This window comes from Triticum dicoccoides, chromosome 5B (genome assembly GCF_002162155.2).
Source record: "Triticum dicoccoides isolate Atlit2015 ecotype Zavitan chromosome 5B, WEW_v2.0, whole genome shotgun sequence".
In the NCBI taxonomy this organism is placed as follows: domain Eukaryota; kingdom Viridiplantae; phylum Streptophyta; class Magnoliopsida; order Poales; family Poaceae; genus Triticum; species Triticum dicoccoides.
In genome coordinates, this window is record NC_041389.1 from 359,565,005 (window position 1) to 359,586,668 (window position 21,664).

The following is a 21,664-nucleotide window of genomic DNA, read 5'->3' on the forward strand; positions in this document are numbered from 1 at the left end:
AAATTCCCTAGAAAAGTCAGAGAGTGGTATAATGTTGAATCTTTTTGCATATTGAGCTCTGATAAATTTATTACGGTGGGAATTTTAGTTCATAATTTTTGGAATCAGAGAAGTATTGATACTCTTGCATTCTTTACAGACTGTATTGTTTTGGCAGATTGCTGTTATGGTTGCATTGTTTGCATATGTTTGCATAATTAATGATTCTATTTGAGGATAGGAGTATTAAATATACAGAGGCATTTAGTATGTAATGTTGAATAATAATTTAAGTGATTTTCTACAGTATAATATGATAAGGTTTTGCATTGGTTTATACTAACCTATCTCACGAGTTCTTGTTGAGTTTGTTGTGAATGAAGCTTTTGATAAAAAGAGAAACCATGATATGAGAGGAATTAAGGAGACACAAAAGCTCAAGCTTGGGGATGCCCAAGGCACCCCAAGATAATATTTCAAGAATTCTCAAGCATCTAAGCTTGGGGATGCCCCGGTAGGCATCCCACCTTTCTTCTTCAACAACTATCGGTTAGTATCGGTTGAGCCTAAGTTTTTGCTTCTTCACATGAGTTGTGCTATCCTTGCAATGTAGTTTTCTTTAGCTTTGCTTGCTGTTTGAATAAGTATAAAGATCTGAAATTCTTTAATGAGAGATAGCCTTACACAAACTGGAATTTGCTAGAATACTCTATGTGCTTCACTTATATCTTTTGAGCGTGATAATTTTTGTTCTAGTACTTCACTTATATCTTTTAGGGCATGGTGGTAGTTTTATTTTTAAGAAATAGATGAACTCTCATGATTCACTTATATTATTTTGAGAGTCTTAAATAGCATGGTAATTTGCTTAATATTAATATACTTGGTATTCAAGATATGTGAAACTTTCTTATGAGTGAGTTGAATACTAAGATAAGTTTGATGCTTGATAATTGTTTTGAGATATGAGGGTGATAATATCAAAGTCGTGCTAGTTGAGTAATTGTGAATTTGAGAAATTCTTGTGTTAAAGTTTGCAAGTCATGTAGCATGCACGTATGGTTAAAGTTGTGTAACAAATTTGAAACATGAAGTGTACCTGGCTTGTGCATCCTTATGAGTGGCGGTCGGGGACGAGCGATGGTCTTTTCCTACCAATCTATCCCCCTAGGAGCATGCGTGCAGTACTTGATTTTTAATGACTTATAAATTTTTGCAATAAGTATATGAGTTATTTTTGACTAATGTTGAGTCCATGGATTATACGCACTCTCACCTTTCCGCCTTTGCTAGCCTCTTCGGTACCGAGCATTGCCCTTTCTCACCTTGAGAGTTGGTGCAAACTTCGCCGATGCATCCAAACCCCGTGATACGATACGCTCTATCACACATAAACCTCCTTATATCTTCCTCAAAACAGCCACCATACCTACCTATCATGGCATTTCCATAGCCATTCCGAGATATATTGCCATGCAACTTCCATCATCATCATCATGACATACATTACTTTTGTCATATTGCCATTGCATGATCATGTAGTTGACATCGTATTTGTGGCAAAGCCACCATGCATTATTTTTCGTATATGTCACTCTTGATTCATTGCACCATCCCGGTACACCGCCGGAGGCATTCATATAGAGTCATATCTTGTTCTAAGTTTCGAGTTGTAATCCTTATGTTGTAATCAATAGAAGTGTGATGATCATCATTATTAGAGCATTGCCCAATCGAAAAAAGAGAGAAAGGCCAAAAAAAGGGCCCAAAAAAATTAAAAAAAGAGAAGAAAGGCCAAAAAGAAAAAAAGAAATGCCCAAAAAAAGAAAATAAATAAAAAGGACAATGCTACTTCTCTTTTTCCACACTTGTGCTTCAAAGTAGCACCTTGTTCTTCATGTAGTGAGTCTCATATATTGTGCTTCAAAGTAGCACCTTGTTCTTCATGTAGTGAGTCTCATAGGTTGTCTTTTTATACTAGTGGGAATTTTTCATTATAGAACTTCGCTTGTATATTCCTACGATGGGCTTCCTCAAATGCCCTAGGTCTTCGTGAGCAAGCAAGTTGGATGCACACCCACTAGTTTTCTTTTGTTGAGCATTCATAGCTCTAGTGCATCCGTTGCATGGCAATCCCTACTCCTCATGTTGACATCAATTGATGGGCATCTCCATAGCCCGTTGATTATCCTCGTCAATGTGAGACTTTCTCCTTTTTTGTCTTCTCCACACAATCCCCATCATCGTATTCTATTCCACCCATAGTGCTATATCCATGGCTCACGCTCATGTATTGCGTGAAGGTTGAAAAAGTTTGAGATTATTTAAGTATGAAACAATTGCTTGGCTTGTCATCGGGGGTATAGAAGTTGGGAACATCTTTGTGTGACGAAAATGAAGCATAGCCTAACTATATGATTTTGTAGGGATGAACTTTCTTTTGCCATGCTATTTTGAGAAGACATGATTGCTTTGGTTAGTATGCTTGAAGTATTATTATTTTTGTGTCAATATGAACTTTTGTCTTGAATCTTTCGGATCTGAATATTCATATCACAATTAAGAAGATTTACATTGAAATTATGCCAAAGTATCACTCCGCATCAAAAATTCTTTTTTATCATTTACCTACTCGAGGACGAGCAGGAATTAAGCTTGGGGATGCTTGATACGTCTCCAACGTATCTATAATTTTTGATTGCTCCATGCTACTTTATCTACTGTTTTAGGCAATATTGGGCTTTATTATCCACTTTTATATTATTTTTGGGACTAACCTATTAACCGGAGGCCTAGCCCAGATTTGCTGTTTTATGCCTATTTCAGTATTTCAAGGAGAAGGAATATCAGACGGAGTCAAAATAGAACGAAATCAACTGGAGAAGTTATTTTTGGAAGGAAAGCAACCCCGGAGACTTGGAGTCCACGTCAAGAAAGAAACGAGGAAGGCACGAGGTAGGGGGGCACGCCCACCCCCCTTGGGCGCGCCCTCCACCCTCGTGGGGCCCTCGTGGCTCCCCTGACGTGTTTCTTTCTCCTATATATACCAATATACCCTAAAACTTCCAGAACAGAAGATAGATCGGGAGTTCCGCTGCTGCAAGCCTCTATAGCCACCAAAAAACCAATCGGGACCCTGTTCCGGCACCCTGCCGGAGGGGGATCCCATTACCGGTGGCCATCTTCATCATCCCGGCGCTATCCATGACGAGGAGGGAGTAGTTCACCCTCGGCGCTGAGGGTATGTACTAGTAGCTATGTGTTTGATCTCTCTCTCTCTCGTGTTCTCTCTCGTGTTCCATCTATGGCACGATCTTTATGTATCCCGACCTTTGCTATTGTAGTTGGATCTTATGATGTTTCTCCCCCTCTACTCTCTTGTGATGAATTGAGTTTCCCCTTTTGAAGTTATCTTATTGGATTGAGTCTTTTATGAACACTTGATGTATGTCTTGCGTGGGATAACCGTGGTGACAATGGGTTATTCTATTGATCCACTTGATGTATGTTTTGGTGATCAACTTGCGGGTTTCGTGACACTTGGGAACCTATGCATAGGGGTTGGCACACGTTCTTGACTCTCCGGTAGAAACTTTGGGGCACTCTTTGAAGTACTTTTATGTTAGTTGGATGAATCTGAGATTGTGTGATGCATATCGTATAATCATGCCCACGGATACTTGAGGTGACAATGGAGTATCTAGGTGACATTAGGGTTTTGGTTGATTTGTATCTTAAGGTGTTATTCTAGTACGAACTCTTTTATAGATTGATCCGAAAGAATAACTTTGAGGTGTTTTCATACCCGACCATAATCTCTATGTTTGTTCTCCGCTATTAGTGGCTTTGGAGTGACTCTTTGTTGCATGTTGAGGGCTTGTCATATTATCTATCTATGTTATTATTGTTGAGAGAACTTGCACTAGTGAAAGTATGAACCCTAGGCCTTGTTTCCTATCATTGCAATACCGTTTACACTCACTTTTACCACTTGTTAGCTTGCTGTTTTTATATTTTCAGATTACAAAAACCTATATCTACTATCTATTTTGCACTTGTATCACCATCTCTTCGCCGAACTAGTGCACCTATACAATTTACCATTGTATTGGGTGTGTTGGGGACACAAGAGACTCTTTGTTATTTGGTTGCAGGGTTGTTTGAGAGAGACCATCTTCATCCTATGCCTCCTATGGATTGATAAACCTTAGGTCATCCACTTGAGGGAAATTTGCTACTGTCCTACAAACCTGTGCACTTGCAGGCCCAACAACGTCTACAAGAAGAAGGTTGTGTAGTAGACATCAGTGTGATGCAGAGGAAGAAGATGGGTGCAGGAATAAGTGGAGGAGGGCCACCGTGGGCCCACAAGGCAGGGGGGCGCGCCCAGGGGGGTAGGGCGCGCCCTCCACCTCGTGACCAGGTGGCAGCTACCCCCGTGGTAATTTTTGCATAGTAAATTCTCAAATATTCCCGAAAAAATCATATTAAATTGGCATGGCATTCTGAGGACTTCTATTTTCGAGATATTTTTATATTGCACGAATAAGTCAGGAGACAAAAAAAAATACTATTTTACATTATTTCTACTAAATAACAGAAAATATAAAGAGGGTACAGAAGGTTGTGCTTCTAGTTTCATCCATCTCGTGATCATCAAAATGAACCCACTAACAAGGTTGATCAAGTCTTGTTAACAAACTCATTCCGAATAATCCCGGAACCGGAGAAATTTCGAATGACACTAAGTTACCTCAACGGGGATATGAAAATCCCCAACAATAAGAATATCATACTTTTTCTTGATAGTAGGGAGAGGAAATTCGAAACCTCCAAATATAATCGATGGAACTTTTCCAATAGAGTAATACTATAAACTTGAGGTTGTTTCCTCGGAAAATGTACCGTGTGCTCATTGCCATTAACATGAAAAGTGACATTGCCTTTGGTGCAATCAATAACAGCCCCTGCAGTATTAAGGAAAGGTCTTTCAAGAATAATAGACATACTATCATCCTCGGGAATATCAAGAATAACAAAGTCCGTTAAAATAGTAACGTTTGCAACCACAACAGGCACATCCTCACAAATACTGATAGGTATAGCAGTTGATTTATCAGCCATTTGCAAAGATATTTTAGTAGGTGTCAAGTTATTCAAGTCAAGTCTACGATATAAAGAGAGAGGCATAACACTAACACCGGCTCCAAGATCACACAAAGTAGTTTTAACATAACTTCTTTTAATGGAGCATGGTATAGTAGGTACTCCGAGATCTCCAAGTTTATTTGGTATTCCACCCTTAAAAGTATAATTAGCAAGCATGGTGGAAATTTCAGCTTCAGGTATCTTTCTTTTATTAGTAATAATATCCTTCATATACTTAGCATAAGGATTTGTTTTGAGCACATCAGTTAATCGCATACGCAAAAAGATGGGTCTAATCGTTTCAGCAAAGCGCTCAAAATCCTCATCATCCTTTTTCTTGGATGGTTTCGGAGGAAAAGGCAAACCCATGGTTCCCTTTCTTTACCGTGTTTCCTAGCAACGAAGCCTCTTTTATCATAACGCTGATTCCTTGATTGTGGGTTATCAAGATCAACAGCAGATTCAACTTCTACATCATTATCATTACTAGGTTGAGCATCAACATGAACATTATCATTAACATTATCACTAGGTTCATGTTCATCACCTGATTGTGTTTCAGCATCAGAAACAGAGATATCATTTGGATTCTCAGGTGGTTCAGCAATAGGTTCACTAGAAGTTTGCAAAGTCCTATCATTTTTTTCTTCCTTTTAGAAGAACTAGGTACATCAATATTGTTTCTCTGAGAATCTTGCTCGGTTCTCTTAGGGTGGCCTTCAGGATACAAAGGTTCCCGAGTCATTCTACCAGTTCTAGTAGCCACTCTAACAACATAATCATTTTTCTTACTATTCATTTCATCAAGCACTTCTTTCTGAGCTTTAAGTACTTGTTCTACTTTAGTGGTAACCATAGAAACATGTTTGCTAACAAGTTTAAGTTCACCTCTAATATTAGCCATATAATCACCCAAGCGTTTAATCATAAAAGTATTCTCTTTTAATTGTCTACCAAAATAAGCATCAAAGTCATCTTGCTTAAACATAAAGTCATCAAACTCATCCAAGCACTAACTAGCAATTTTAGTAGGAGGAACTTCAGCTTTATCATATCTATAGAGAGAATTTACCTTTAGTACCTGTGTCGGGATATCGGGAGGTTCTTCAGTAAATAAGTAATTGAGATCATATACTTCTTCAACAGGTGGTAAATTAAGACCATGTATTTCTTCAATAGGAGGTAAATTCTTAACATGTTCAGCTTTAATACCTTTTTCTTTCATAGATTTCTTTGCCTCTTGCATATCTTCAGGACTGAGAAATAGAACACCTCTCTTCTTCGGAGTTGCTTTAGTAATAGGCTCAGTAATTGGCTCAGGAACTAGATCAGGAGGTAGCTCGGGAGGTGCCCAATTATTTTCATTAGCCAACATATTATTCAATAGAATTTCAGCGTCATCTGGTGTTCTTTCCCTGAAAAGAGAACCAACACAACTATCCAGGTAATCTCTGGAAGCATCAGTTAGTCCATTATAAAAGATATCAAATATTTCAGGTTTCTTAAGAGGATGATCAGGCAAAGCATTAAGTAACTTGAGAAGCCTCCCCCAAGCTTGTGGGAGACTCTCTTCAATTTGCACAAAATTGTATATTTCCCTCAAAGCAGCTTGTTTCTTATGAGCGGGGAAATATTTAGCAGAGAAGTAATAAATCATATCCTGGGGACTTTGCACACAACCAGGATCAAGAGAATTATACCATATCTTAGCATCACCCTTCAATGAGAACGGAAATATCTTGAGTAAATAAAGGTAGCGCGATCTCTCATTATTAGTAAACATGGCAGCTATATCATTTAACTTAGTAAGATGTGACACAACAGTTTCAGATTCATAACCATAAAAAGGATCAGATTCAACCAAAGTAATTATATCTGGATCAACAGGAAAATCATAATAATCCTGATCAGGAACACAGATAGGTGAAGTAGCAAAAGCAGGGTCGGGTTTCATTCTACCTCTAAAAGATTCTTTACTCCATTTAACTAGCAACCTCTTAAGTTCATATCTATCCTGGCAAGCAAAAATAGCTGCAGAGGATTCAGCATCAAAAAGATAACCCTTAGGAATAGCAGGCATAGGTTCATCATCACTAATATTATCGTGTTCAGGTTCAATAATTTCTCTTTCTCTAGACCTAGCAATTTGCTCATCAAGAAATTCACCAAGTGGCACAGTAGTATCAAGCATAGAAGTAGTTTCATTATAAGTATCATGCATAGCAGAAGTGGCATCATCAATAACATGCGACATATCAGAATGAATAGCAGTAGTAGGTTTAGGTGTCACAAACTTACTCATAACAGAAGGAGAATCTAGTGCAAGGCTAGATGGCAGTCCCTTACCTCCCCTCATAGTTGAGGGCAAAATAGTAGTTCGATCATCATTCAAGTTCTTCATAGTGTCCAGCAGATATAAATCCCAAGTGACTCAAAGAATAGAGCTATGCTCCCCGGCAACGGCGCCAGAAAATAGTCTTGATAACCCACAAGTATAGGGGACCACAACAGTTTTCGAGGGTAGAGTATTCAACCCAAATTTGTTGATTCGACACAAGGGGAGCCAAAGAATATTCTCAAGTATTAGCAGCTGAGTTGTCAATTCAACCACACCTGGAAACTTAGTATCTGCAGCAAAGTGTTTAGTAGCAAATTAATATGATAGTGGTGGTAACGGTAACAAAAGTAAAGACAACAAAAGTAATGTTTTTGGTATTTTGTAGTGATTGTAACAGTAGCAACGGAAAAGTAAATAAGTGTAAACCAGTATATGGAAAACTCGTAGGCACCGGATTAGCGATGGATAATTATGCCGGATGTGGTTCATCATGTAGCAGTCATAACATAGGGTGACACAGAACTAGCTCCAGTTCATCAATGTAATGTAGGCATGTATTCCGTATATGGAAAAGAACTTGCATGACATCTTTTGTCCTACCCTCCCGTGGCAGTGGAGTCCTATTGGAAACTAAGGGATATTAAGGCCTCCTTTTAATAGAGAACCGGAACAAAGCATTAACACATAGTGACTACATGAACTCCTCAAACTATGGTCATCACCGGGAGTGGTCCCGATTATTGTCACTTCGGGGTTGCCGGATCATAACACATAGTAGGTGACTATAGACTTGCAAGATAGGATCTAGAACACACATTTATTCATGAAAGCATAATAGGTTCAGATCTGAAATCACGGCACTCGGGCCCTAGTGACAAGCATTAAGCATAGCAAAGTCATAGCAACATCAATCTCAGAACATAATGGATACTAGGGATCAAACCCTAACAAAACTAACTCGATTACATGATAAATCTCATCCAACCCATCACCGTCCAGCAAGCCTACGATGCAATTACTCACGCACGGGGGTGAGCATCATGAAATTGGTGATGGAGGATGGTTGATGATTACGACGGCGACGAATCCCCCTCTCCAGAGCCCCGAACGGACTCCAGATCAGCCCTCCCGAGAGAGATTAGGGCTTGGCGGCGGCTCTGTATCGTAAAACGTGATGATTTCTTCTCTCTGATTTTTTCTCCCCGAAAGCCAATATATGGAGTTGGAGTTGGCGTCGGAGGCCACCAGGGGGCCCACGAGGTAGGGGGGCGCGCCCAGGGGGGGCTCCCCCCACCCTCGTGAGTAGGGTGTGGGCCCCCTGGTCTTCATATTTTGCGAGGATTTTTCTTTATTTTTGCTAAGGTGTTTCGTGGAGTTTGAGGACATTCCGAGAATTTTTATTTTCTGCACAAAAAACAACACCATGGCAGTTCTGCTGAAAACAGCGTCAGTCCGGGTTAGTTCCATTCAAATCATACAAGTTAGAGTTTAAAACAAGGGCAAAAGTGTTTGGAAAAGTAGATACGACGGAGACGTATCACTAACTACCTTCTATGTGTTGCAGGGAAACAATGGGAAGCACTGAGGTTTATAATCGAGGTTTCCACATGCATGATCCTTTGTCTAATAGCACATTATTGTGCAATTTCAGGAACCATTCTAATATTTAGGTTTTGAACAATATGGTCTTGCACATGTAGGTCCTGCTATCAGAGGTTTTGACCCACTGTTTGATCCTTTTCGCATATGGGGAAATGAGTTGTCCATGAATATCAGTCAAGTCAAGAAACTCAGAAAGATTGTTAGGATAAAGAAATTAGCGACAAAAAACAACAAGATCTTTGTCTGCACAATGAAGAAGTCATCAGTTCACTACAGGATGGTACTAATTATTATACCTTGATTTTTTTATTCCTTTACCCCATTTCCAATATATAGAAGATATTTATGCACATCCTTGTTTTCAGGCCTTTCCAAAGCAGTTCACTGATGATTACCTCTCAAACCACCTGTATGGTTAGGAGGCGAGGAAGGTATTCATACCACACCCACGGTTCAATATTAAAGTGTTCCTGAAGATGACAAAGGATGGACGATCATCCATAGGCACTGGCCTAAAGTTGCAAAGACCTTCAACATCAATGAAGGCTCGATATTCGCCTTCCGCTTCAGCAATTTTCCAGATGAGATACATCTATCTATGTATCATCTATGATGCTAATTTCAAAAGGTTATAGATGTTGCATGTGAAACTTGGTGCTGGTTCAGTTGTGTAATGGGGTAGCTGAGTGCTGAAGCTATACGATATTGTACTCTGATGTATTACAATTATGAAATCCTGCTTCCTTAATATGAAAATGAAATATATTGTGTGGTTAATATGAAATGTCAATTAGATTAATAAATGGATTATTAATAATAGGATAATTAGCCTGCTAATTGGGTTTTTCTATTGCAAACGGTTATTGAGAAAACATCGTGGGCGATGACCTCAGGCAACGCACATAGTTTCTAGAAATAAACCGTGTTGGATTAATGAACAATCATACACGACATCCTCTTGAAAACTATTTGTGTTAGGCCACCTCGCGCAAATGTTTACCACATAAAAACTGTGTTTGATGGACAACCTTTGCCATACAGTTTCTTCTACGCACCGTGTGTGATGCATTCAATAATGCAAACGATAAAATTGTTAATACCATGTGCAATGGAAACGCCATCAGAAACGATTTAACTGGGAAAATTGTGTGTAATGTACCTGTGAACAGAAACGTTTTCCTTGGAGCGACTGCATGGGATGTATATACAAACGGAAACGTTCAGCGGGGACTGACTGTGTGGGATGTACTTACGACCGGAAATGAGTTCGCCTGTATAGTTGTATTTTTTTAGCACTACTGTACGTATAACCGTATTTGATCGCTCGCCGGTCGAACACGACCTCATTTTGCCGAGCGTGTTCCAGGAGGGCATATCCCCGGTGGTTTCTGGGTCGTGTGGGAAGGACCCCCTATCACAGTCACTCACTAGGTGACGGTTCCAAATGTCGTCGCGGAAAGGGGTTAAAAACCATTTGTATAGCACCTCACCGTACTAGTGTGTTACCGACAATTTCAGTGCTTGCAGAATATACCTTGTTGAAAACCACTTGTCATTTCCTTCTGCTCCTCATTGGGTTCAGCACTCTTACTTATCGAAAGGACTATGATTGATTGCCTATACTTGTGGGTCATCAGTGACTTGCATAAAAGGCAAGAAGAACCTCAACGAACTTTTGAGCAATCAAAAGGAAGTTGTAGCAAAGGAGGTACTTGGATTTTCTCCCAAGTCAAAGAAGAAGAAGAAAAGTAGGACCAAGCAACCTCTCCCTCTCAAAGAGTGATTTGTAAAAGAGGGAGAGGGTGCTCCTAAGGAGAAGAAGAACAAGGTGGTTGGTGGTGAAGCCAAGAAGGGAAAAACCACTCCTCTCAACGAAGCCGACGATTTCAGTTCTTATGTTTTATGTCGTGCTAGTGATGGGCATGTTTATGGCAAATTTGTTGCTTCTCCTTATGAGTACATTGAATGGTCTATTTGGGTTCCCAAGACTCTTATTACTAACTTCAAAGGACCCATTCAAAAATCGGTACCTAAATCTAAGCATCGATCTTATCTAGGAGTTTGCTTCCGGAGGGGTGTCATGGTTGCTTGATAGTGTAGCGATAGATCATATGACCGGAAGCAAGGATTTGGTGGCGGACATGCATGCAAGTTCATCTATGCCCACTCATGTCCAATTTGATGATGCTTCAATGTGTAAGGTATTGGGTCTTGGGAAGGTTGTCATTTCTCAAGATTTATCCATTGAGAAGGTCATGCTTGTTGAGACCCTTGCATATAATTAACTTTTCGTGCATCAACTTGCACTTATGGGCTTTGCCACATTTTTCATCTTGATACCGTGGCCCTTTTGTGGAGCAATACTCTTAAGAGTAGCCTTTGTTGGGCATGTCGAGAATGGTCTCTATGTAGTTAACTTTTCGGAGCGACCCAATAGGACCGCGACTTGCCTAATGGCTAAAGTTGACGTGGGGTGGCTTTGGCATTGCCATTTAGCCCAAGTCAGTATGAGATTTTTGCAAAGTCTCCTCAAGGGGACCATGTTCGTGGACTAACAAATGTTAGTTTTGCCAAAGATTGTGCTTGCAGTGCTTGTATCAAAGGAAAGCTACATGAGACGGCGCATTGACCCATGACTATTATTTACTCAAAGAGGCCCTTGGATCTTTTTCAGATGGATCTCTTTGGTACTCCGTCATTTCATAGTCTTGGGGAAGAAAGTATTGCATGGTGATTGTAGATGATTATTCAAGATACACATGGGTATATTTCTTCAAGAGGAAGAGCGAGACCCAACAAACCGTCATCGACTTTGCAAATGAATCTCAACATCAACATGATGCAAAGATGTTGATGATTAGAAGTGACAACGGCACTGAGTTGAAGAACTACACGTTGGATGAGTTTCATAGTGACGAGGGGATCAAGAACCAATACTCTGCTCCTTATACCCTCAACAAAATGGTGTAGCAGAGAAGAAGAACCGAACGTTGATGGACGCGACAAGGACCATGATGACGAATTTCAAATCTCAGTACAACTTTTGGGCCGAAGCCATCAACACTACATGTCATGCATCCAAATGGCTCTACCTCTGCAAAGGCTTGAACACTCCTTATGAGATACTTACCGGTAACTAGCCCAACCTCAAGTACTTCTGGGTGTTCGGCTGTAAGTGTTTCATTCTCAAGAATGGTTCTCATTTATCTAAGTTTGAAACTAGAGCTCAAGAGGGCATATTTGTTGGTTATGCTACAAACACTCATGTTTAATGTGTTCTCAACAAGTCTAATGGACTCATTAAGGAGATGTGTAACGTGCAATTTGATGAAAAAAATGGCGCCCAAGTGAAGCAAAGTGGTCTTTGTGATGTAGGTGATGAAATTCCTCCCCACGCCATAAGAAGAATGGTTGTTCATCATATCCTACCCATTGAGGAACCCCTTGTGGCCGAAGAAGAAGGACAATGTTCCATACAAGTGGAACCATCATCGACACTTGAACCACACGCTTCCGAAGAACAAAGTGAAGGCCCTCAACCAAGCGAACAAGATCAAGGGCAAGATCAACCTCATGATAATGGTGATGCACCAAGTGATGCCCAAGATCAAGTTCATGACTCTGAGCAAGATTAAGATCAAGCTCAGGACGACTCAAGATGTTCAAGATGGTGCTCCTCAAATGCCTATTGAAGAGCTATTGGAGCGTCGTGCGGCCAAGATTTCTTCCACACTAAAACGTAAAGAACATGTCATGGAAAATGTCCTTGGAAGCCTAGGAAAGGGGTAGCCACTCATAAACAATTAACAAACTTTTGTGGCATCATGCGTTTGTTTCTTGTATTGAACCCCCAAAGGTACATGAGGCGCTCGAGGACTCAGATTGGCTAGAAGCCATGCATAATGAAATCAACAACTTCGAGCGCAACAAGGTGTGGCTATTGGTGCCAAGGACAAAGGAGAACCATAATGTCATCTAAACTAAATGGATCTTCAAGAACAAGCAAGATGTGAATGGTGTTTTCATTCGAAAGAAGGCAAGATTGGTACTCAAGGCTATTCCCAAGTCGAGGGTATCGACTATGGTTAAACCTTTGCTACCCTTGCTCGCCTTGAATCTATTCGGATGTTGCTTGCATATGCATCTCATCATAATTTCAAGATGCAACAAATGGATATGAAGAGTGCATTTCTTTATGGTCCTCTTAATGAACTGGTGTATGTCAAACAAACCTCGGGGTTTGAGGATCCCAAGTCCCCAATCATGCATACAAGCTCGGTAAGGAACTCTATGTCCTTAAACAAGCCCCACATGCGTGGTATGAGCACCTTACCAAGTTGTTGCAAGCCTGTGGGTCTGAAATTGGGAAAATTGATCACACTCTTTTTACTAAGAGGGTTAAAGGGGATTTATTCATGCCAACTATATGTTGATGATACTATTTTTGGTTCTCCTAACACAGCTTTCAATGATGAGTTTTCCATACTAATGACCAAGGAGTTTGAGATGTCTATGATGGGAGAGTTGAAGTTCTTTCTTAGGTTCGAAGTCAAGCAAAGAAGAGAATGAACCTTCATCAACCAAGCCAAATATACCCAAGACATGCTCAAGAGATTCAAGATGGATGATGTCAAGCCGGCTAAGACACCAATGCCAACCAAGTACCAACCCGACATTGATCCCAATGGTAAAACCGTGGATCAAAAGGTATACTGTTCCATGATTGGATCCTTGCTTTACTTTTGTGCATCTAGACCGGATATCATGTGGAGTATGGGAATGTGTGCACAGTTTCAAGCTGCACCTAAGGAAAGCCACTATGTGGTAGTCAAGTAAATATTTCGATATTTCACATGTACCCTAAACTTTGGCTTATGGTACCCCAAAGAGGCATGCTTTGATCTCATGGGATATTTGAACTCGGATTGGGCATGAGACCATGTGGATAGGAAGTCAACTTTCGAAGGGTGCCAATTTCCTTGGTCGCTCTTGACAAGCGCACCTCCCTTTATTAATAGGTAAAGATATGGATCTCTAATTCCTTCTTTTAGTTACTTTCTTTCTTGCTCATATTTTGTGAGCTAACCGGAGAGCTTCCTCACCCTCTGGTTTGATTCTTGATGCCACTTATTAATTTAAAATCATAGCATATAAAAATTTGTAGAATAGGATGCAAGAGAGCAAGATGAAACTATTTCATAGACGAACAAATCCTGCCTTATACATACTACACTCAGGTAGCTCAGTGGATTAAAGTTTTTGGGTCTGGGCGCACATCACGAGTTTGATCCTTGACTGGAACGCCTATGTTTTTTGCTCCACAGTCTGCATGGATGGTCTGGGCCGCACTGGAAGTCAGGACGAAATGAAGAACCGATGCCCAATGTAACGGCTGGCCTAGATAGGGTAGGCGTAAACAAACGGATGCAACAGTTTTGATCCCGAGCTCACATGAGCTCGGGTGAACAGTAAAAAGAAAAGAAAATCCGATTTTTTTAAGAAACTTTGACAAGTTTTTTGATAGCTTGCAAAATTTCATCACAATATGACAATTGTGGATGGCAAGAAAGAAGAAATTGATGCTCCAAAACGTTATTTTCAAACGCATTTTGGAGCATCGATTTTGTTTTTTCTTCACATTTTATTCCAATGTCATATGGTAATGAAATTTTGCAAGCTATCAAAATATTTGTTAAAGTTTCACATAAAAAAATTCGTAATTTTTTGAATTTTTTCAGTTTCTTTTGGTTTTACTGTTCATCCGAGCTCATGTGAGCTCGGGATTAGAACAACAGTTTCGTAAACAAAGCTTTATACGTATGGGGAAAAAATGAGTGACGGAAGGATGGACGAAGAAGTGACACATGGAAAATCAACGTAGGAAGAAAAACGTACTAAATTACAGAGGTAAGAAACGTTTGTCCTTTTATCACTAGGGGTATATGTTAAGGACCCAACAGAATTGGAGGAATCCATGGCTAATTAAATAGTGAGACAATCCGAGTCCAACAAACTTAACTAGTGCAGCATACAGAAGTCGCTTATAAAGTCTCAAGTTACAAATTATAACTGCAAGCATTCGATTACTAAGGAAACTAAGCAGACCCTGCGACATGACACCTAGATTAAACAAGATAGAAATCTCAAGCTAGGTACTCTGCGAATAAACTAATCGACCCAGAAGAATGCCACTGAAATTAACATAGCTCGAAAGCAGGAGGACTCTCCGGTTAATCCTTGTGGACTCGTGAGTCTTGACAACATCTGAGTGTTCCCTAAATCAAGTCGTTGGTTCACCAATTTTGTTCTGGACTCTGAGAAGGAAAAGACCAATGTTAGACATGGTCCACATGGCCAAATTTTGAACAGACACTATTATGTAAGAATCAGATAGCTCAAAGACCATAGCATTTCACCGTTGCGAAAAAAGCTTACTGTGATGGAAAATGTTAATGAGCTACTTACCTCATCATAAATGACGGATACGCGCTTGCCAATCCTAGGATTGGCTTGCAATTTGTTGAAGCATTGCCGGGATTGTTAGGTCCTGAACCTTTCAAAAGCAAGCAAAAGAAGTTTCTCTTCTTATCAACAATACATGTGCTGAAAAAACAATACATGTGCTGAATTGTTGCTTATGTTTCACAGTATATATATAGCAGGGACGTGAATATATACGAACGTACATTGTCACCAGCAATCCGGCTCTTTAGCACCCATTTTACTGTGTTCATGGAGATAGCAGAGACCTTCCCAATGTCAGCTTCCATATTAACCCCCACAACCTTCTCATCCAGGAAGACCGGTCCTCCTGACGTGCCAACCTCTATCGTGTGATTGGCGTAGAAGCACTCGAAGGAGGGTACACCTTTGTAAATAAAAGGTTCACTCTTGTGAACAAAACAGATCAACAAATTAGATCTATCCGCATATGACAACAATACAGGATCTAGGAAGTAGGAACTAAACATTTCTAGAAGGGATTTTACATTATACGGCCAATTGATGCGCCTGGTTCGACGACCACAGAGTGACAGTCAAGGCCATAGAATCCCATCATAACAACATATCTCCCAGATAAATCGACCTCATCGGAGAACTCGACAGGAGGAAAGAGGGGCACAGCCTCAGGGACAAGAAGAACAGCAAGATCCTTATCGGGTTCTGCAATTAACACTTTAGCAGGAACCTCCTTATCCATACCATGGAAGAGAACCGACACCTGCATATTGTCCTGACTGAATCGCTTGAAAATGTGATAGGTGGTAAGCACTGAACATGCTGCTCCATTGTTGTGGGCAACACAACCACTGCACATTGAGTTCTTGTTTCCATCACCTCTGACGAGTATTCGCACAACCGAACGGTGTTGGCTGTCGAATGTACGTTGAACTAGCTGTGTTTCCATTGGCACCTGATCTGCGCTGTCCTCGGATTCCTCACTCCCCTGTGAACCGTACTCCTCATCATCGCTCTGCTCACCTAAAGGAAATGGGAAACGGCAACAACAAACTCAAGTTAACCCATAAGAACAGCAGAGTATATATATGCCTGTGTGTGTGAAGCACAACAAAAATATTTGTACATGAAAGAACTCACTCATGATGGTTCTGTCCGGAGGAGCAAGAACAGGTGAGAAGAGGATATTCTAAGCTATGAAGAAGATGAACTGCCTCTCTTCGTCCGCTGTGTTGGGAGAGAGTAAATCCCCAAGGCAAGAGTGATGTATATTGCAGGAAAAGTGATGTATATTGTGTGGGGGATGCATTCATACATGTGGCGTCAACTTTAACACTCACACAGACCTCTTTTACTTCTTTTCCCTTCTCTGCAACTGTTTCTCACTGAACAATAGAAAGGCTAAGGTCTGCTTTCCATTTCCCGTCATTTAACCCGTGAGCCGTAGTTCGCGTGCTGCACACCGAAAGTGCCCTTTGGTGGCTGGGCTCCGGGATCCAGGTAAAAATATCGAATGCATTAGTTTTTATATATGGATATATTTATGAGTTTGCGGATATTCATCAATATATGTATTCATACGCCACACATATAAAAAAGACAAATACATGAACCAATATTTGCTTGTATAGTGTGGTTTTTGTGTAAGATTTTTATCTTTTTGTGTGTGTGCAGACTATAGTCTAGCATACTCCCTCTCCACACTTAGAGCATCTCTAGCAAACCCCTTAAAATCGCAAACTGTAAAACTAGGATACGGGTCAAAAAAAATAAATGCATTTTAAGGGTTCATTTTAGCTACGGCAGAACACATAACGTAAGACAAACTGTAAAACTGGGATAAAGAGCTTCTTCCTCCAGTCCGGCCTCCGCCGCCCCTTCCCCCAGCTGGCCACGCCGGCCGCGCCCAACCCCGTTGGCCCTGCCCCGTTGCCCGTTGGCCCTGCCCCGTCCCTGCCGGCTGTGCCCCATCACCATGCCGGCCGCGCCCAGCCTCGCCGGCCGCGCTCCATCGCCTCTGCCGTCTGCGCCTTGCTCTATTGACAGCCGCACCGGCCGAGCCGTGCCCCTTTGCTTGCCGCGCCGGGAGGATTCCGGCTGCCAGGCTGAGGTCATGGGAGGCCACAACGAGGTCGAGCTCATCCAATTCGAACCGGCGGCGATGGATTGTGGCTTCTCGCGGCGTTTTTTGGTTTGCGGTGATGAATTTCAACGAGTTTAGGGCGGATTCCGGCAAACTCCACGGCGGCGTGTTTGCTCCGACGAGGTTTGACCGATATACGGGGCCCTCCTCAGTTCGGCCTTCCAACCTCCAAACATAAGGGTTTCGGGTGTGCATTTTCGGTGGCCCTTAAAAATGTTACGGGTTGGACCGCTTTTATGCTTCAGGTTCTGGACACTTTTCTCGACCAAAACTGTAAAACACAAAAATTATAAGGGTTTGACCACTTATACTGTGTTTGCTAGAGATGCTCTAAGAGCATCTACGGCCGCGGTCACCGAATCCGGCTTTTCAAACGTCCGCGGACATGTCCAAAGGCATTGACAGGGCACTCCTCATTTTAGTGTGTCCGCACTCCTCATATTTCAAATCCAAAGAACAGGAGAGAAGAGGATATTCTAAGCTATGAAGAAGATGAACTGCCTCTCTCCGTCCGGTGTGTTGGGAGAGAGTAAATCCCCAAGGCAAGAGTGATGTATATTGGAGGAAGATGGAGCTGGTGGGGGATGGCATTCATACATGTGGCGTTAACTTTAACACTCACCCAGACCTCTTTTACTTCTTTTCCCTTCTCTGCGACTGTTTCTCACTGAACAATAGAAAGGCTATGGTCTGCTTTCCATTTTTCCGTCATTTAACCCGTGAACCGTAGTTCGCGTGCTGAACACCGAAAATGCCCTTTGGTGGCTGGCTCCGGGATCCAGGTAAAAATATTGAATACATTAGTTTTTATATATGGATGAATTTATGTGTTTGGATATTCATCAATATATGTATTCATAGGCCGCACATATAAAAAAGACAAATACATGAACCAAAATGTGCTTGTATAGTGTGGTTTTTGTGTAAGATTTTTATCTTTTTGTGTGTGTGCAGAGTATAATCTAGCATACTCCCTCTCCACACTAAGAGCATCTACGGCCGCGGTCACCAAATCCGACCCTTCAAACGTTCGCAGACACGTCCGAAGGCACTGACCGGGCACTCCTCATTTTGGTGTGTCCGCATCCGCATCCGCATATTTCAAATTCGGTACCTCATAACCATAGAACACATGCAACGCATGAAATTTAACCTTCGTATGTCAACGACTGAGCAAGAAACCTACATAAATCGGGCATATTCATAGATAGGATCATCAGACAAAAAAAAAGAGTTCTCATCGGCCGGACAGTACTTGAAAGCATGAAAAACCTAAATTAAACGGGAATGATGGAGCAAATCAACAATTCGTCGCCGGCCCCTTCCCCTTGTGGTCGGAGGTGCTGCTTTGGCCGTCGGTGTAGGCGTCGGCCGCCGGAGGGTCGTCGTTGGAGGAAGAGCTGGATCCACCGCTGACGTCCAACTCGTCATCCTACAGGTCCATTTGCACCTTGAGTAGCCTCCGAAGCAAGCGCTCCTGCTCCTCGGCGTGCTTCCTCATCGTGGTCTGCGTCGTTGCCTGCGCTCCGAAAGATCGATGACAAGCCAGAGTGCTTTGGCGTTCTTTTGCTGGTGCCGCCGTGCATCCAACTGCGCCATTGTTAGGGAGCGGCGGAGGACCGACGCGAGAAGCGCGTGGTCGGGATCGGTCGGCATGCTCGCGCTTTCCCGGCGCCTCGCCAGTGCCTCTCCCGCCTCCATCCTCTCTCTCGCACATTGCCGCTCGCGATGTGCGGCTTGCACCTCTGACTCGGGTGTCCTCGACCATCCCTGTGCTAGCGAAGGCACGAGTACACAACAGTGGTTGTGGACACCCTCGGGTGGTGTCTAAGGGATGGGGCGGCTTACCTGGACTGGAGTGGAGCAGGCAGGGCTGCCACCAGTGCTACACGCCTGACGAGAGGGCCTGACAACGCCGCCCGCACTGCGACAACGGGATAGGGGGGGGGGGGCGTGTCCAAGCAAGCTGTGTCGCCGCCCTGATCTAGCCGTGAGCGACACAATGCATTGCGGAGAGCAACCGCATCAACGTCGCTATCTTCACAGCCGAGCTGGAGCTACTACGGCCATCCGCCATGGATCGGATTGAAAAGAGGAGGGGACAAATTGCGAATAGGAGGGGACGGAGAGAGTGGAGTGGACTGAACTTACTAAGGTCTAGGATTTGTATGAGGCAATATTTGTGGCATCGGTGGTGGGTCGGGCTGACAAGGTGGACGCGCCCCGGCTATCCCATATTCGCCCTACATTTGGGCTAGATGTGAGGGGCGCCGGACGACCCGGGTATTTGAGGCGCCCGGGTGGATCAGTTATTTTTTACCGGTCAATGACCAGTCTGCCCACCCGGGCGTCTGAGGCCGGTTTGAGGCGCCCCGCTTGACTGAGTGGAAACCCGTCAGATCCCTATAGGGTTTTGTTAGGGCATTTTCCCGCCTCGACTGTTTTGGTGATGATAACAATACATTTTGCGATCTAATCATGTGCCCTAGTTACTCAGGTAAACTTCGTTTGGCACAAGACGGTTAGGCATTCCCTCCGGACGGAAAAGATTGAAGACGGAGTTTCCGATGCTTTTATTTCTTTCATCGTAGGAAATTCGTACTGTTAAGAGGGAATCCACATCGAAAGGTACTGGGTGAATCAATGCACGAACTCACTCATATTGCACCCACTTGTTTCCTTATTCTTCAAGGAGAGAGTCTCTTATCCAAAGATGAAGTACTGCGACAGTTGTACCGCTCGCAGGACTGCTTGTACCGGTGCGAATGGTACTTCTGGTGCAACTAATGCCAGAGGGGTGATTCCCTCTGGTTGTAGTGCTCTAGCTGGGTGTGGAGTGGTTGTACCGCCAGGTCCTAGGCAGTTGTACTGCTTGCGACTTGGCCACCATCAGGATTGCTCTACGAGGCGGTTGTACCCGACAAGTACCGCCCAAGTACCGCTTCGGGGTGGTTCCCGTTCTGTACTATGTGCGATACCTGGCAGTGGTGGCCCAGTTGTTTTCGGTGGCATGCGTACCCCAGTACAACTGGCAGTCTCGGAGCAATTACCTCTCTAGACTTAGCCACCCCAGCACCTTGTCGGCGCGGTTGTACCACCCCATGAAATTTAACCTACATATATCAACGCCTGAGCAAGAAACGTACATAAATCTGGCATAATTCATAGATAGGATCATCGAACAACCAAAATAAATAGTTTTCATCGGCTTGACGGTACTTGAAAGCATGAAAAAAATTAAATTAAACAGGGAAGGGTGGAGCAAATCACCATTTCGTCGCCGGCCCCTTCCCGTGGTTGGAGGTGCTGCTTTGGCCGTCGGTGTAGGCGTCGGCCGCCAGAGGGTTGTCGTTGGAGGAGGAGCTGGATCCACCGTTGATGGCCAACTCATCATCCGACAGGTCCATTTGCACCTCGGGTAGCCTCTGAAGCAACCGCTCCTGCTCCTCGGCGTGCTTCCTCATTGTCGTCTGCATTGTTGCCCGCGCTCTGAAAGCTCGATGACAAGCCCGAGCGCTTTGACATTCTTTTGCTGGTGCCGCCGTGCATCCAACTCCGCCATTGTCAGGGAGCGGGGGAAGACCGACGCGAGAAGCGCATGGTTAGGATCGACCGGCGTGCTCGTGCTTTCCCGGCGCCTCGCCAACGCCTCGCCCGCCTTCATCCTCTCCCTTGCATGTTGTCGCTTGTGACGTGGGGCCCGTGCCTCTGACTCGGGCGTCCTCGACCGTCCCAGTGCTGACGAGGGCACGAGCACCCAACGGTGGTCATGGACACCCTCGGGTAGTGGCTAAGGGATGGGGCGGCTTACCTATACTAGAGCGAAGCAGGCGGCGCTGCCACTAGTGCTACATGCCGGACGAGAGAGTCCGACAACATCACTCGCACCGCGACAGCAGGCTAAGGGGGTGGCGCGTCCGAATGAGCAGTGTCCCCGCCCTGATCTAGCCGTGAACGACACAAAGCATTAGGAGAGCGACCGCATCAATGTCGCT

The 21,664-nt window shown here is 43.1% G+C and overlaps 1 protein-coding gene across 6 annotated transcripts; it reads right to left on the reverse strand.

The window, feature by feature from the left end:
- Window positions 1-15,008: 15,008 nt before the first annotated feature.
- Window positions 15,009-16,835, reverse strand: LOC119305516. 6 transcript variants are annotated; one of them, XM_037582015.1, is made up of 5 exons: window positions 16,667-16,835; window positions 16,057-16,549; window positions 15,754-15,958; window positions 15,533-15,614; window positions 15,009-15,374 (listed from the first exon to the last, which is right to left on the reverse strand). In XM_037582015.1, the coding sequence occupies exons 1-4, from the start codon at window positions 16,668-16,670 to the stop codon at window positions 15,567-15,569; spliced, it is 750 nt and encodes a 249-aa protein (XP_037437912.1). In that variant the 5' UTR covers window positions 16,671-16,835; the 3' UTR covers window positions 15,009-15,374; window positions 15,533-15,566. The 6 variants fall into 6 exon arrangements, with proteins under 6 accessions (XP_037437912.1, XP_037437911.1, XP_037437913.1 ...); XM_037582014.1 differs by having other exon boundaries at window positions 15,009-15,381; XM_037582016.1 differs by having other exon boundaries at window positions 15,009-15,379; window positions 15,533-15,620; window positions 16,057-16,541; window positions 16,667-16,830.
- Between the last annotated feature and the right edge of the window lie 4,829 nt (window positions 16,836-21,664).